Raw genomic sequence first — 16,908 nt, forward strand, 5'->3', positions numbered from 1 at the left:
CCCAGCCATCAGGTGTTTGTATCACTATAATTAAATACCTACTTATTTAGCCACTTTGGAGATAAATGTTTAGATATAATTAAAATGGCTAGATGTAAATACCTGAAAATGTCCTTGGATGGACAATGTGGGAGGGAGTTTCTTCATAAACAACAGAGGACATGACCTCGATTACTGTTGTTTTCTCCCTGACCCTCCTCTTCATGGTATATATAAAGGAGATGTTGCTGGGTACACACTCCTCAGAAGAGAGCAGCGCTTTATATAAGGCTAAATTGAAATGCTGCTCTTATGCTATTGCAATTCTTGGTACTTTTTAAGCCATCGAGGGAAATAAAAGGCAAAGAGTGTGTCTAAATGAATGCACGATGTAGTTTTGTGTCACAGGGAAGGCCCATAACGTTGCTACCTCCATTTGAGTAACTCAGGCTGTCGTTAAACAAAGAGGACTGCAGCTCCCTGGTGTAATGACATTGATATTTACAGACCATGTGGTAATCTTTGAAGTGCTAACTGGCTTATTTTGAGAGAGATGCTGCATTTTTCTTCTATATTTGTTTTCCACGAAAAGGAATGTTAGTATTTTTATGATGGCTGGTGCTTAGTTGAGCTCCTCTGTGTAAAGATAACAAATGAGTTATGCGACCTGACATTCTCCCTGGGAACGTGCTTAGAACGAAGCAAGCCAGTGGCATTTCAAAGTCTGCTTTTAAAGCAGCTGGTTATATACTTTGTTCATCACAATTGCTAGGAAATGCCATTTCTCTGGTATTTTTGCGCTTTTTCTTAATTGACTACGAGGTAGGAAGAGTCTTTGGGCAAAGACCCCAGGACCCAAAGGACACATATGCAGAGTGAAATTGCACCACTTGAAGCTGCTCAATGCTTTACAGTATCCCTGTCATGTCGGATAGCTTGAAGTAGTCAGGTCTGCCGCAGCCTTTGGAAATGAAGTGAGCTCTAACCCTTCGAGAGCAACTGCAGCAGGGACAAATTGCCAGGCTCACTGCACAATTACTGTCTCACTTGTCCTCTTGCTGCGTTGCTGCTGGGAGTTGCTGAGGAGGCACTGCCCTAAGCAGCAGGGGCTCCCCACTTACTCACTGAGCAGCTCTGCTGCTGGTGATGTGTATCCCCACATGGGAGTTGGGAGGATATGTCCATAGGGAAGCTGGAGGAAGAGACAGGAGGCTGGTCCAGCCTTGGCTGTGCTCAACCAGGGTGGCCGAAGACACCAGAGAGGCTGCCACACAGCAGCCCCCAAAGCCTTTGTGGCAAGGTTTGCACAAGTCCTGCGTTTCTACAAAATACTTTCTTTGAACCAATGCTATACATCACTAGGAATTTTGTTTTGGCAAGAAGGCAACTCTTTTTCCACATTTCATGGGTTTCTTGTTTCTGGAAACTTCACAATTTTGTTGCTATAAACCATCATGCACTTAATCTGAGTGGCCCACTAGCAGCCCTTGAAATACAGTTTGAAATAAAACCAGCTGAGGATAGAAAACCACCTTTCCCAAGGCCTGATATTCCAGTAGCCTTTGTGTGGCCCTCGGGAGGGGTGGCCTTTGGTTATAAGCTGGGCTCTATCAGCAGAGAGCCAGCTGCGCATGACCACGATGGCAGCACTCCAAGGACTGAACTTTAATGATGAATGTCACAAAATGCTGCTACATGGGCTTACTCTGGGGAAAGTAATTCTGTTTACAGTACATGATCTATGTCACCGGGAGTCCTTATCGTTTCTTTCAGCTATTTGCAGAGTTCTTTCGTGTTTGGGCTGCGGAAGGAGCTGCATTAATTCAGAGTCAGTAAACCTGAGGACAGGCAGAAATAAAATTAATCTGAACTTTTAAGCTTGCTATGGCAAGCGCTGCATGAAAGTGAAGAGCAGCTAAACTGAACTTAGCAATCTTTAATTTGGTGCTATTTTCATCATACTTTCTATTGTACTTTAAGTGGTACAGTTAAGTCTTCTCTTGCATTATGAATTGCTTCTGTATTAAGGAAATTAAACTTAAGTTTGATGACAGGAACAGGCTGAAGGATAACCAGGATCTTTTTAACTGTGGTTGTTGTTACTATCATCATTAATCATTACTGCCACACATCATGCAACACAGTTCTTAAACTTGCACTGGTAACGCTGTCCAAGGTGCAGTGCACAGTTGTCTCTACCCAAGGAATGCACAGCCTAAATTTCATTGCTTTGCATCAGGCAACTTGGAGCATCCGTTCCGTGGATTTCCAATGCAGTTGTACTGCTGTCTTATACACGTAACATCTGTGAGCAGCAGGCTTTCTCCAGCTCCAGCTGCTTACAGAATGACTCACTTAGCTCTGCCAGAAATACTTGTTGCATGAATGACCAATAGACACACTCCTAGGGGCTTCCAGCTAGCTAGTCAGAAGCACTTCTGTCTTGGTCCTCCCTCGTGAAAATTTTTACAATCAAAAAATATTAATTTCCTCTTAAATTTTTGAGGCTTTATAGGTTTTTTTTTAAATTTTTAACAGAAATCTCTTAGCTTCAGTTCATAGTTTTGGCAAGAGCCAGCACCTTTGTCTGGAAATCTTAGTCTTCTCAGGCCATGTTTGTCTGACTTCCTGGAAACAGGACATTTCCCATAAAACTATCTGTTCTTTTGAAAGACAAAAAAAGTTATTTGATTCAGGAAGAAGGTTTTGTTGGAAATATTTTGATCAACTCCACATGTGCCTTTGCTGTTAGTTCCCCATGCAGCAGGACCACCCGCTGCCTGTGGGATGCAGTAGCAGTGGTGGGTTTGGTGTGGTGTCTGGGTTGCTGCTGACTGCCCGGCTGGTCTCCAGCCTGAGCCAGGCACTTTCACAGGCTTTGATGGGCAGGAGGCAAAGCAGCCAAAACTTCTTTGAGGTGCTACATGATGTGGCATGACACGGAGACTTAACCTCTCCTCCTCCTTCACCCTGCTTGAGGTACATTTGGGGCTTAAGTGAGGTTTTCTTTTTTTCAGCTATTGCATTTTTGCAAGACCATATTCCTTGAACAAGCCTAAAACCTGTGGCTATCATGTGTAAATGCAGGTTAGGCTCTGCCATGCAAATTCCTCATCAACCTGTAGCACACAGTACTAAATCAAAGTTAGCTTTGCACAGTACTGGCGAATTAGGGCAGGTCTTACCAAGCTGAAGAGCAGTGGTGCTCAGTGCTTAGGACCCTCGTGAGATTTTCAGTAAGTGCTCAGCGTTGTTACAGTTTAACCTGGAACAACCTTAATTACAAGGTCTGTTTCTCCCCTACCACCCCAAATGGTCTCTACACCTGATGATTGAAAGGCTGCAGCCTTTTAACTTACAGCACATGTCATGTAGGGACCTCTTTTATGTGCTTACATCAGAATAACAGGATAGCTAAGTAGTAAAGATATTTATCTAGATTTGCTGTGAACTCAACTCTCTAGGCAAAGACCACCTATTTTCTGTGTAACAGGTCCTCCCCTTTTAGAGTATTTAAAATAGATTCTATGTGAAATAGCCATGCAAGGTGTTTATTCTGTTTCCTTGCTTTCCTTGTATATGTAAGAAACATCCTGTGCACAGTTACAAAAAGAAGTTCTTTGAGTCTCCTCAGACTGTCAGATTGATGGTTTTTAGTGCACTGAAGTGTAGTAAAAAATGGAAACTATAAAACAATATAACGTGAATTGTCTAGACCTCTAAACCTACTCAGGAAATCAAGCTTGTGGAATTTGCTATTGACAGGGCTGAACGTAAACATGGTTCAAGGCCAGTGACTTAATTCTAGGTGACACCACTCCTAATCCTTTATGGCTGAATCCTTCAGTTTTATCTGTGAGTCTGGGAAAGCGTCTGTCAAGGCTGAAGTCGCTTGCACCAGGAGATTAGCAATTTTTGCATTCTTTTGGAAGCTTCAGTAATTCCCATAAAAGTAACTGACACCAAGGAATTTGTGGAGACTGTGGGCAGTGACAGTCCTTATCCTGGTCCTTATCCTGGTGTACAAATTTGTGCAGACTTGGACCATAATGCACATCTGTAGCTGTCCTCTAGCTGTGGGTACTTAAGGGAGAAGGGGGAGAAGAAGGGAAGAAGAGGGGAGATGTTGCTGCTCATTGACCCACTGTATCTTTTTTTTTTTTTTTTTTTTTAAGTCAGGAATATTGAAAGCAGTATAATGAAAAGGCTTTGGGCATCTGCAATTTCATGAGCTAAGAACCTCTTCATTATGAATAAATCATAAAACATGGTCCAAATTCAGCAATCTGAAGGAATTTAGCTTGAGGAAATGCTTTTAATGTGTGCATGTCATCTTCCTTTAGCAGGACAAAAGTCTGCTGCTATCAACTGCTGATACAATTATTCTCTTCTGGCTTAAGACCTAGTAAGGGTCTTGACTTTGGTGCATAGATCCCAAGTATAAGCCTTTAAGTTTCCTGGCACCCCATAGGCAGGGGCATGGAATTAAGAGAAGGGCTAAGTACTACAGCATGCCAGCCTGGGTTTCAGTACTTCTATACAGCATGAGCCATTTCTGAGTACCCCACAGCACTGGCCCTGTATTTTGGCTGACCTTCAGGACACCTCATTATAAGTAACCTGTGTTAGTCGTCAGTTATTAAGAGGATTTGGGGAGATGTTTAAGACTTGCTCAATAGCTTCAAGGAAAATTACAGTTATCTTGTTAGACTCAAGAGTCTGACAGTTTCCAAGACAGATAACAGTTTTATTAGCAGTTCTGTAAATTCTGTGATGGGAAAAAGAAGTCAAAAGCCATATTGTTAGTTGCAATGTCATTGAGCTTTCTGAGCATGGGTTAGAGAGGTGGTGTTGCTCTTAGTGCAATGAGAAGTGGCTTTGAATTTTTAAGTCCGTGTTTAGGATCCCAACTAGGTGGCCTGATTTTCAAAAATGCTGAGCACATCCCAAACACCATATGAAATGAGACCTCTGAAGCTAGCTGGAGCTGCTGGGTGCTTAGAGCTTGGAGCTTTTGAAAATCTGAAACACGTCTAAAATCCATTTTAAAGAGCTCCTAATGTTAGTCACCTAACTGTTGAAAATATTGGCCTATGTCTGCTGTCATCTAGAATGACCTGTGTGTTAAAAGAGTGTTTGATTGAGAGGGGGGTTATGATCTCCAGCGCTAAAGGGAAAAATCCTGGTCTCTTTGAAAGCACATTTTCCTGATAAGAAATACATTGAGACAAAACTCAAAGTTTCCTTTCACCCCATGCTTTGTCTTTTTCTTTTCTTCTTTTTTTTTTTTTTTTTTTTCTTAAAGATATTTGTTCAGTCTCTGTGTTATGTGGTGTGTACTTTTGGCCTCCGTTTTCTATTTGGTGCCCTGAGAGATAACATGACTTTGAGGAATCTTTAATAATTTGGAGTGAAGGCAAAATGGTTGAGGGAAAAAACATGCCTAAGCTCTCCAAATGACTTGCTCCAGTTTTTACCCAATGTAACAGCAGTGGTCTAGTTATAAGCCAGGCTTTGTCTAACTTTCTATCTGTTTTGAATTTGCTTTCTTTTGATGCAAATAACATCTTGATGTGTGTGAAACAGAGAACGTTTCTGACCCCTTGTTCTCCTGCTTATAAATTTGCCAAGTCACTATTAACAGCAGGATAAGCCTCTTCAAACAGTGGCAAAAAACTTACATGAGGAGAATAAAGCTGTTTGGGAGGAAAAAAAAAAAAGCCCTCAGTGCTTACTCCCTCCGCCTAGACTGAGCTGCAAATCTGGTAAATCACTGGCCCTGGGTGGCAATGTTGGTAGATGTTCATTGATGAACCTGTCTGGGAACTTCTCTGGAGTGATTTACTGTGGCACTGTGTGCATGTTACTGGCTTTTGGTTTGCCCACAACTAGTGAGTCCTTGTGAAGAAGAGAAGCTGGCTCTCTAAAGTGTCCTGCAATCAGAAAGCTGTTCTTGGGTGTGTCTGCTACCTATTTTTTGTAGGTAACTGACAAGAAACAAAGTGGCCTTCTTCCTATTGTGTTTATCACACTCCTTGACTGTCCTCAGGGTCTTTTCCCAAGCTTTTTCCCAGACTACAAACTGGAGCCACCTCCATAGCTAGAGAGCTAGGTCAGGGGACTCAACAAAATCAAGAAAGGGAAAGAACATTCAGAGGGTTTTTTAGGTTGGGGTTTTTTTTGTTTGTTTCCTGCTTTCTTTTTTTTAAGTTACTGAAGAAAGAGAAAGAAATGTTCAGCTTTAGCAAATAAGCCAGATCCCTGCTTTACAAAGCTGAGGTCAGTTGGGAAGTACTCTGAAGCTGTTTGGAGGGAGGATTATGATTGTTACTATTCTTTGCATTTTGTTATCTAAATGTAAATTCCTGTCTCAAATGTAACATCCTAGTTAGACCCTAGAATGTATGAACCAAACAAAGGAGGAAATGTGAAAAATTTGAGAAGAAAAATCTGCAGCTCTGTCTTTGTGTAATTCTTACTGAGAGCTGATAAAAATGAAAGACAAATCAAAGGCAACAATAGCGCTGCACATTTTATCTCACACCCTATGATGCATATTAGTGTTGTTTCACATTGTGAGCCAGAAAGAACCTTTACAATTTTAGAAAACATTGCATAATGGCTCTCCACAAGGAGAGAAGCAAGTGTATGACTTCCAGTACTGACACATTTTCCTGGCCTGCTTTTCTGGAAGTGCTGTTTTGGGCAAAAAATTTTCTACCCCACACTGTGAATTTTTAATTTGGCCTTAAAATTTTATCCAAGAAATTGAGCAAATAAACCTCATTAATTAATAATCTAAATCCAGTCTTCAGCCTAGCTAGGAAATACTGACCAAGCCAATGAACATCTGGTGGTGATATGCTCCTGTGGTGCAGATGATAACACCCAGGCTAGTGGATAACTTTTTTCTAAAAGCAAGCCACAGGAGTAATCTTTTCCATTGTGTTTTGGAAATACTCTTGGCTTCATGGGAGGAGGTGAGTGTCGGGAGGATCGGTGGATGTTTCAAATGTTAAATACCAGCTATACTAGCACTGTCTGGTTCTGCACCTCCCTCGCTCCCCAGAATGTCAGTGGTAAAAAAAGGACTTTTAAGAAATGCTTCTGCGATGGGTAGAAGGGCATGATTGCCACCATGGAGCTGAAATGCCCAGGGCAGTAGCTAGGTTTAGGCTTGTCTGGGTTTGGGAGTAGGTGGCATGTAATTCCCTCTAGCTGCACTGTGATTTGGGTCTTCTCATGTCTTGTTTCTATCTGCTCTGTGTTCAGAGGAGGATGTGGTTATTGTCTGCTGGCATCAGGCAGCTGGAGGGTACAGCACCCTTTGCTCTGATGTAGTTCTGCTGTTTCCTGGGGAAACAACTTACTCCGCGTCATCATTGTAAAATTTTGCTTTTTTATTCATCCAGTTATCAGTAGAAATTAAAAATGACAGCCACGTTTAGGAGGTAATATAGCCCTTGCAATATGTTTGCTTTCCCTCCCATTCCTTTGAGGCTGGCTGGTGCTGGCTCACTCACTGCTGTAGAGGAAGATGCCAGGCTTTCACTGGAGAAACAAGAGCAACAAACAGCATTAACAGCATCCTCTGACAGTGAAAGCCACATGAATCTCCAGAAGCCAGATTTCAGTGATGGCTTCTCTCCACAGGGCACATGGAGCTTCCCGAGCAGAATATGGGGAGCATCACCTGGGCAACATGTCCAGCACCACCATCTATCACTTGTCTATTCCCTTCTTTACAGGGGAAAACAACTCCCAGCCATTTATTTATGAAAAATGGTTTACTGACCTTGAACATAAACATACACACACATAAGTGTGGCCATGTATGTGCTTAAATAAAACATCTGTTCCAGTTTCATATCTGTTTTCACCATCCAGGTCCAAATCAACAGCTCTGAAAACTGGAATAGGTGAGAGGACCTCAGGAGCAAAATTAGTCCTTTATAGCAGATCTGTGTTTATCACTACATAGTTAAAGCTGACTGTAAAATTTTGGCTTTGAAGGAGTCAGAGGAGAGCTCAGTTAAAAAAAAAAGAAGTCTATAGTTCTTTAATTGTTTTTGAAAAATGATCGTTACTGAACATTTGTCTCAGTAGGGGATAAAGATATGAGAAGTATCGTCTGTAAGGTCTTCGTGTTAGTGAGTGCTGCCCTTTCCTCTTCTTTTCAAGCAAATGAGTTTCATATTACATTCAGTTTGGTTTTAGGAAGCTAACAAGTTTCTAAAAATTAAAACAGAGTGCATCAGGAGGTGATGGCCGTTAGAAATGCAAGTACTCTTTCCAGAGAGGAAGACATTTCAGCAGGTTGTGTTGCATGCTCTACCTCTGGTTATGCAAATGTTTGTTGAGGTTTTGTTTTTTGGTGGTTTTTAAATTGGGGTTTTTAAAATTATTTTTTATTTTTCATGCACTTTTTTATCTTTGTATCACAAAATGCTTGAAAATTATGGTGTACCTGTAAGGTCACATCTATTAGCAGAACTTTGTTGAACTTCATGTGCCTCTCATTGTGAATATTCTGTTTTATTTTAAGCTTCAAAATTTAGGTTGGGGATGCTGGATGGGTAAAAGGAAGAAGTCTTTCTCCCATGCTATATATATAGTTACTGCCTTTCGGGTATCTCCATGCACCCTCCTTATTTACCCTTCTGCTGCTGTTCCATGCTACTTTGAAGCTCATTCTTTATATACTCTGCAAGTCTTCTTGAAAAGGAATTGAGGGGGAAATTTTCCAGGGCTTCTCTTTGACTCAGCAGTAATCTCAAGAAGCAGTAACCCTAGAAATAAATGGTTTCAGCCATAAGGGTAAGCAGCCTCATCTGTACATTGTCAGAAACTCACAGAGAGGCTCCTTTTGTCCTTTGTGGATGACTTGCTTTTTTACCCCATCATCTTCTCTGCTCTAGCTGGGGAGCAAGGACTTTGTAAAAGATTAGGGCATTTGTCTGAATGTTTTTTAACATTTGGAGGGGACTTTTCTAATTTCCAGTTCTTGGGCAGTTTGCTGTTTATGTCCTTCCACGTTCTACCCCTTTCCTGCCCCACCCTTTCCTTGCAATTTCTCCTCAATACTGTTTCTGTTTGCTCTCCACACCTACCTAGTTCTCAAGCAGCTGCTTGGGGCTGAGGACTGGCCCTATCTCTTCTGTTTGGAGCAGCTCCTTTGGAGAGGATTGGAAATTTTCTTTCCCCTTTCTGAAATAGTGTGGCATTCTGACAAATCTGGCCTACTTATGAGATCCAGGACCTCTTTGCTTTCACAGTCTATTGCTTTGCTGTTGTTGCCTCAAGATTGTTTGAAGCACTCAGAAAATACGGTGAATGCAAGATTGAAATGGAATAGGGGCACAGTGTGTGCTGATGGAATATCCAGCAGCAGCACAAACTACAAAATTGTTTGTGATGGAGGGGGTAGCAAGATCTATTAAAGCCAGGATCAGTTCTTCCGATCTTTTCTTCTTTGGCTCCTGGATCGGTTCTCCAAATTCAGGCTCAAGTCCTCACCCCAGATTAGTGGTGCAAAGACAAATTAAATTTACTGTGCAAGGGCAGCTGGATACAGACTAGGTACATGGTAATGGCCATGGTGAGTGTGTAAAGAAAATAATATTGTGACGGGAGTGAAGGTGCAGGTATAGTCTGGCTGCCATGAGTCATTCAGCAGGCTTGCTCCCAAGGCTGAGGAGAAGTCTTAGGGGAGACCTTAATAACATGTACTAGTACATAAAGAGTGGCTACCAAGAAGATGGAGACTCCCTTTTTACAAGGAGTTGCATGGAAAAGACAAGAGGTAATGGGTACAAGTCACTCCTGGGGAGATTCCAATTGGACTCCAGAAGAAAACTTTTCACCATGAGAACAGTTAAGACATTAGAGTAATCTCCGAAGGGAAGTAATGAATTCCCCTACATTGGACAGTTTTAAGACTCAGCTCAACAGGGTGCTGAGCCATCTCATTTAAAATATATTATTACCTAGAAAGGCTGGACCAGATGATCCTTGAGGTCCCTTCCAATCTGGCACTCTATGATTCTATGAAAGCTGAGCCTTAGGAGACCAGGAGATTTCCTGCAGCTTACACCAAAGGGTCCACCGGTGCTGTTATTTCCTCACATCTCCACAGTGTCTTAGAGTCAGGAAGCTAGTGATCCAGGAACTGAACCAAAGTACTTATGAGTTTCATAAATGGTTGAAAGTGGTGGGGAAAATAACAGAACAGGAAAGAAAGGTAAATAATCATGCCATTTCTGTCTATTCAGGAAACCTTTGCTTTTCATAATACCACTGAGCATAGTGTCTGCCTCATTTGTAGGCAGGAAAATGGAGAACAAAGGCTTTGGAAGCTGATTGGGACAGGTGATCTACCAGTTTGAATACCACGGGGCAACATTTCAGTTGTGTTAACAGCCAGGGATTGAGGAATGTGATGAAAGCTTCTGGGTGCTCCATTTGAGACATTTCCTGCTGCAGGCTTCTTCCATGATGAGAGCTATCACAGAAAGAGCATCTGGAAAACAGCAACATGACCTCTTACACAGTTAAGGCTTTGTCAGGGAAAAAAAAAAAAAATCAAAGAAGGCTTTCCTTAAAACGATATGCCCTTGTATTCATCAAGAGCCTGCTGTGTGCAGGTTTATCCTCTTGTTACAGAGAGACAAAAGCTACAAAGAGCTCCTGATGGGCATTAGTGATTTTAGAGACGCCCAATTTGTATGGGTCTTTGGGACCATATTGCTGAGAGACAATCCTCGCTGCACTCCCATTCCCACCTTTAGGGAAGAGGAGGCATAATGAGATTTACTAAGAGTATGTTTAATAAAAGGCTGGAAGGGGATAGGGATAAGTGGATCTTAGACACTTTTAAATCGCATTAGAAAAATTGTAGTTCAGCTTGAGCTGGAAATAACAGTGGCTGGAAGTAGTGCAATGCCTTTAGGTACAGCTGCGTGCACAAAAACAGAGAGGTGACTTGATGCACAGGACACTGGAGGGAGGGGGAACCTGACTGCACTGGGTTACTCTGGGAGACAAAGCCAAAAGGCCAGAAGGAGAGGGTAAACTCTCCATTTGATAATGAAGAGGCTGCAACCTGAATCCTGACAGCCCATGCATGGCATTAAGAAATGGTACTCAGTGCCTTCAAAAGCCTGGCAAAGAGGGCATCCTGGCGAGCACCCTCTCCTCTGAAATCTGCATGCTCGAGATTTAATTTTTATGGTGCCTAATTGCTGGGTTGTTGTTTTGTTGGTTGCTTTTTTAATCAATGTAGAATTTTCCTGATCTAACAGATGTTTGTTGTTAACGAAGCCATGCTGAACAGTGAGGGTATCTTTGAGGCAGTGCTGTTCCTGCGGCTCAGCGCTGTCATGCTCGACCTGTGCGTTGCAGGAGGAGAATGAGGGGGAAAACTGCCCACGATTGTGAACATAACGAAGTACAGATGGACCCACTGTTACTGCATTGGTTTTAGAGCCCCAAGAGCAGCAGGTTGGGTGGTTTTGCATGTAGAGCCATACAAGAAGCCAACAGTAATCTGGTCTGGTTAAAAGGGTCAGTCATTCCCGATGGAGGTGTTGAACAGGAGTCAGATTGAGCCCTTGTGTCACAGACAGGTTCAGTTTCTGAGTGAAGCAGCATTTATAATGCTACTGAAATACAGCAGTAAACAAAGTACACGAAGACTTGACAGTTACATTAGCAAAGAGCTACAGTAAAATGACTGTGAAGAAGGAAAAAAAAACAGCTCTGGCTATTTGCAGAGCAAGAAAAATGGAACTGATTTTGACAGATAAGACAATGCAGCTGTGAGTCAGGAGAGCTTTGTCTGTCTTTTTTGTTGCTGCAGATAAAAAATGGTGCCTTCAAATTTTAACCAGAGAAATCTGGATTTTAACAAGCCTCCATCTCTGAGTGTTCCAATTAGGGGAAGCATATTTACAGCTAAACTCAAAATAATAAATTTTATTCAGTGAGTATGAATCAGGGAAGTTTGGATCATTCAGAATAGCTGCAATATGGTTTTCATATTGCATAATGACAGAGATGATTTTTTCAAATATATAACACGAATAGAAGCAACTGCTTTACAAATAATTTATGACTAATGAATTTCTCCTGGTTGCAAATTGTCCATGAGCTGGATAGTGTTTTATTGGATAGACTGTGGCAATACCCAAAATTGCTGGCCAGACAGATGTTATTGAAATAATGACCTTGCCATTTTGCCTGTAAAAACAGTACTTGTCTGGACTGTTGTATTATTTATAACCCTTTTCTTCCTCAAATATTCAGAATTATCTTAGGGCTAGGATTTCTCACTTAGTTGCAAGACATAAAATTGTGGCTTCTTTAGGATTTAAGTTACCTTGGTGTTGCCTGATTGCATTAATGTATGCATGAAATCTGGTTTTCTGTTTGTCTTAAAGCTGGTCTATGAACTTCTAACAAACTAGTAACTAACAGCAGAAATCCAGTGTCCTGCTTCAGAGCCCACTTGACAATCACTTCCCCACACTCAGTGTGAGGTGTTTGCCAAGACTGGTCTCAAAGGCTGGCTCTGCCTTGAGAGCCCAGTCTCCCAGGCTCTCTCGATAGTAGGCAAAGAGAAATAAAATCCCTTAAGGTGGGCAGCTCAGAGCAGAAGCCCAGTTCAGGTGCCTTCCAGGAATGATTCATTGATTCTTAGGAGACAATGTGGGGATTTTGCATTTAATTACCTGGGCGAGGAGCCTGCCTCTCTCTCCCGATTATAAAGGTGCTCTTCAGTACACAGCAAAGCCTTGCTGATGATCAGGTAAACATGAGTTTTATGGATTGGTCTGTGTTACGGCTTCTAAGCCTGCACAGTTGCCTGTTTTTTTCACTTGAAATAGATGTAAACCTTGTGCAAAGAGAAGATGAGGGTAACACTTTTTACATACTAGTATTTCTCAGAGGTGTGGAGAATAAATGTCTGACCTCTGTACTTGAGCACCTTTAAAATTAATGCTAATGTACCAATAACCACCACATCTTCATTTTAATCTTCTGAATTGTACATGAATTTGGAACCACATTCTCTAGAGAAGGAAAAGTGTATTAGCTGTAACCACATGGAACTAGTGACAGATTGTGACTATAAAGGAGAAAAAAATATTAAATAACAGTACAGAGATTTCTGTCTTCCTGATATATACTTCTCCTATGCATTTCAAAAGACTGGGAGCCATCCTTGCCTGCACCAGAAGCCTGCTGTTACTTAGTGCTAGGCTGGTTGTGTAACCAGCCTGCAAAGGGTTCAGGTAATGAGCTCTGTCATGAGCACCATTGGAAATGGTAATTGAAATTGAAAGTAGTGTCTCCCAGGCTCCCTCCCTTTCAGTACTTCTTAGCTCCTGCTCAGAGACCTGAAATACCTGGCTTGTTCTTGCTCTAACCTGAAGCAATCAAAACAAGGGGGTAGGGGGAGGTGTCTAGAACAAATTGGTTGTCAAGGTGGTTTTGGTATTGATTGAGTTCTGCTGTTTATGTGAAATGGGCTCATTTCTGTGTGGCACTTGGTTTTACTGCACAGTGGGGAAAAAGCTTTTTGGATACTGCCCTCTCCACATGCACAACAGTATAGTGAATGCTCCTGTCCCCCATCCACCATAAGAACCAGGGAAGAAATTAGGGTTTATATTAACCAAGTTTGAAAGTCTTCCCAAAAATTGGGTGATACAATGTGTAAGCCTACTCCCAAGGTTTGCAGTGGTGCTTGGCTTTGTTAAGGTTTAAAATATCTTCTCCTTTGTTTGTCCCTGAACATTGAACATATAATTTTGGTGTTGACAGTATCCAACAATCAGCATAAGCTATAAAAAAAAAAACCTGATACAACCCTAATCCCCTCCTAGAAGGAATGGGAAATCAGCTACTCAGACTTGGAAAGAAGATGAAAAAGCAGAACACACATTAGCCCTCCTCTGACAATGTTTATGGCTCCTAACCTCTTAAAAAGTAATTTTCCAAATTTGCTGCTGCTGCTGTTTTTCCATCTTCCAGCCCTTCTCTAGAACTGTCCACCCCAAGAGGTGAACCTGTAGTTTTTGGTGTGGGGGGTCCTTGACGCCTTCTGCTTTCATCCTTGCAGTGGTAACCCTAAGTAGCACACGTGTGCACAAATATCTTCTCTTTAATCAGGCCCTGTCTTCACCTAGAGCCATGCCAATAATCCTTTGCACCTGTCAGCTGCATGAGAGGTTTCTGAAATGGAAAGCAAGAAACCTTTCAGCAGCGTGGTGAAGCCAGCCGTGCCGGCGAGTTAATGGCAGATCTTGGGATAAGGCCTGGGCACTTCATTCCACGTCTTTAGGAACTGACAACAGGAGAGTGACTAGGTATCACTAGCTGTTAGAGAATGGGGAGCCAAGACGTAGCCTGTCATCCTGCATCTGCTTTATGTGGTCAATAGACAGTGTTTTAGAGGAGGGAAAGTCAGATTCAGAGGCACCAGCTGTCTGTTGGAGTGTGTTGGCATTTAGCAAGGATCCCAAATCCTCATGTCAGACATCTGAGTGTCTGGTTGGGAAGGGCTGTGTCTCCTTCAGGCTGCACTACTGGTGCGACAGTTGATTTTCCAAAGTTTTGCCTTCCATAGAGCTGCTTCCTCCAGCTAACCTGAATGTAGCACAACTTGAATTTCAGTGTATCTTTCTTCATTAATCAGTGCTTTCACAGTCACACAAATTTCATATTGATTTTGCTAGGAGAAGGCAGGCAGGGACTTTGAACTTTCCTCCTCGGCCTGGTACTTGACAAGTTCCTGCCATGTGTGCACATTTTCACAGTGTGGTGATGTGGGTTTGTCCTTTGTGTGAGCCAAAAAGAGCTGTGGGTGAACACTGGGAAAGCTTAGACCTGTTGGCCCGTAAGGAATCTCAGGAGAAAACCAAGCTCACTCTCCTGATATCCCTGGAGAAGCATCAGGGATTTGACACACCCACAGAGGGGCATCTCAAGCATTCACTGGCATGCATTCACAGTCACAAATGTTCACAAGCATTTTGTCTGTGTGGGGAGATGATTTTAAACTGGTGGTAAAGAGGGGGAGCTAGTGATACAAGGATCCACTGAAGGGTTTCTGCAGCAGAAGTAAGAGCTATTAAAATGATGGCTACCATCTCCATCACTGCAAAGTCATTCATCACACTTTCCCCTCCCCTTGCTGACATGGCTAATTGAGCTTTCCGGTGCCTATTTTTTTTTGTTGGTTTCTGTATGTGCTGGGTCTTTGTTGTAGCATTTCAGTGCTTGGTTGGAACATAGGTAGTGCACTGTAAGTTAGAAAACTAAAATCTCTGTGACAGTGTATTGGCTTGCAGATAATATTAGGAGGAAAACTGGCTGAAAATTTCAGTGGTAGATACATGTATATGGACAAAATAAATGTAGTGCTCTCAAGTGCAGTTGAAAAAACCCACCCTAGATTTCCACAGAGAGGGAAACATGGTGTTTGTGGGATGGCAAATGTTTCATCTCTGTTGCTGAAGAGGTAAATTGTTCCAGCTTAAGAGTGAGCTGTTTTTGAAATGTCTCAGTCCTTACCACACTTTGCTGTCTCATAATAACCACCCAAATGTCTGGGTCGCTTAGGAACCAGTAGCCTGGCATCCTGTAGTTCAGCCGCAGGGTATGTGCAACAGGCTTTATAGCAGCCACAAAAGCAGAGAAGTTGCATGATGGAAATTAACTAAAAATTGCCTTCTCAGCACTCTAAATGGCAGAATACTAGAAGAACAATGTATGAAACAGCCAAATCACTCCTCTTTTTTTTTTTTTTCTTTTTTGTTTTTTTTTCCGCATTTCAAATATTGTTTGGAAATTGAATCTGAACTTCCAGACAAGCCTAAGGCGGAAGAGATAAAAATGTTGAGTTACAGCAGAAAAAAAGCATTTTCCTAAATTCAAATTCTAGTTTGTGTCTGATTACCCATTGTATTTTTACTCTTATTGTATCTATTTTTATTCTTCTAGCCAGAGAAACTTTAAAAGTGTGATTAGGTCCCCATGATACATTGCATTTTATGAACAGAAGGTGTTCTTCAAAAATTATGAGAAAAGAATGGCAAGGAGGCAGAAGCCATGATGTGGTTTTAACAGTCCCAGTTAGAAAAGAGTGCAGATAGCTACAAATATTCAAGCAATTATTTTCAAACCATGTTCCTCCCCCTATATCCTCTGGCCTTTTCTCTAATGGCTGCCACTGAACAGACACAGGGTCTATAAAAGTAAGAGCATGCCAGAAGAAAAAAAAAAACAAACAAAACAACAGGCAAACAGAGTCTGAGAATTATACATTAACTGGGTACTGTAAGTATTGATTTTTGTCCTTGTTTGGCTTGTCTTACAGGGATGCAAGGCGAAGAGGAAACTTCTGGGGAGCCTATGAAAGTTGACCTTGCATGCGAAGCAGCAGATGTTTCAATTAAGGATGGTAAGTTTTTCTAATATTTTAATTGTCCTGAAGTGGATCTGTAGCAGGCTTTTCTTGGCTTTGTTTGTACACTTCCCCACAAAAAGAGGAGTTATATTTATAATTTCTTCAACCAAGTCTTCCTGAGAGCTAACACAGTCTCTACTGTGTCAGAAGTCTGATGGAAGAACCTTTCAGTGCCATAAACCTGGTTTCCTAATTGTCTGGGATTATGTGTTCAGTTGATATGTGTAATCCACCTGCCTTTTAACTAAGTATTGTAGGCACACTGTAATTTTGGTCTGGATATCAAACTGGCCAAGATGTATGTGTTCTCATTCAGGAAGGTGTTTGTGAAGATTTCTGTGCTAGTACCCAACACCATCACAGGGCAAACATTGGCTGTATACTCACTGAACTCTAATGTTTGCCTCCTTCTAGCTTGGAGCTGATTCCCCTTCCTCCTTCTTCAGAGTCCATACATA

The 16,908-nt window shown here is 41.8% G+C and overlaps 1 protein-coding gene across 6 annotated transcripts in view; it reads left to right on the forward strand.

Annotated features, from left to right (window-relative positions):
• MACROD2 (mono-ADP ribosylhydrolase 2) overlaps positions 1-16,908 on the forward strand; it is an 890,240-nt gene that overhangs the window by 861,006 nt on the left and 12,326 nt on the right. For all 6 annotated transcript variants that reach the window (XM_051613308.1, XM_051613312.1, XM_051613309.1 and 3 more), the window contains one exon: positions 16,361-16,444. In XM_051613308.1, the coding sequence (XP_051469268.1) occupies positions 16,361-16,444 (84 nt within the window). The remainder of the gene's footprint in view (positions 1-16,360; positions 16,445-16,908) is intronic.

Source organism: Apus apus, chromosome 3 (genome assembly GCF_020740795.1).
Source record: "Apus apus isolate bApuApu2 chromosome 3, bApuApu2.pri.cur, whole genome shotgun sequence".
Classification (NCBI taxonomy): Eukaryota; Metazoa; Chordata; class Aves; order Apodiformes; family Apodidae; genus Apus; species Apus apus.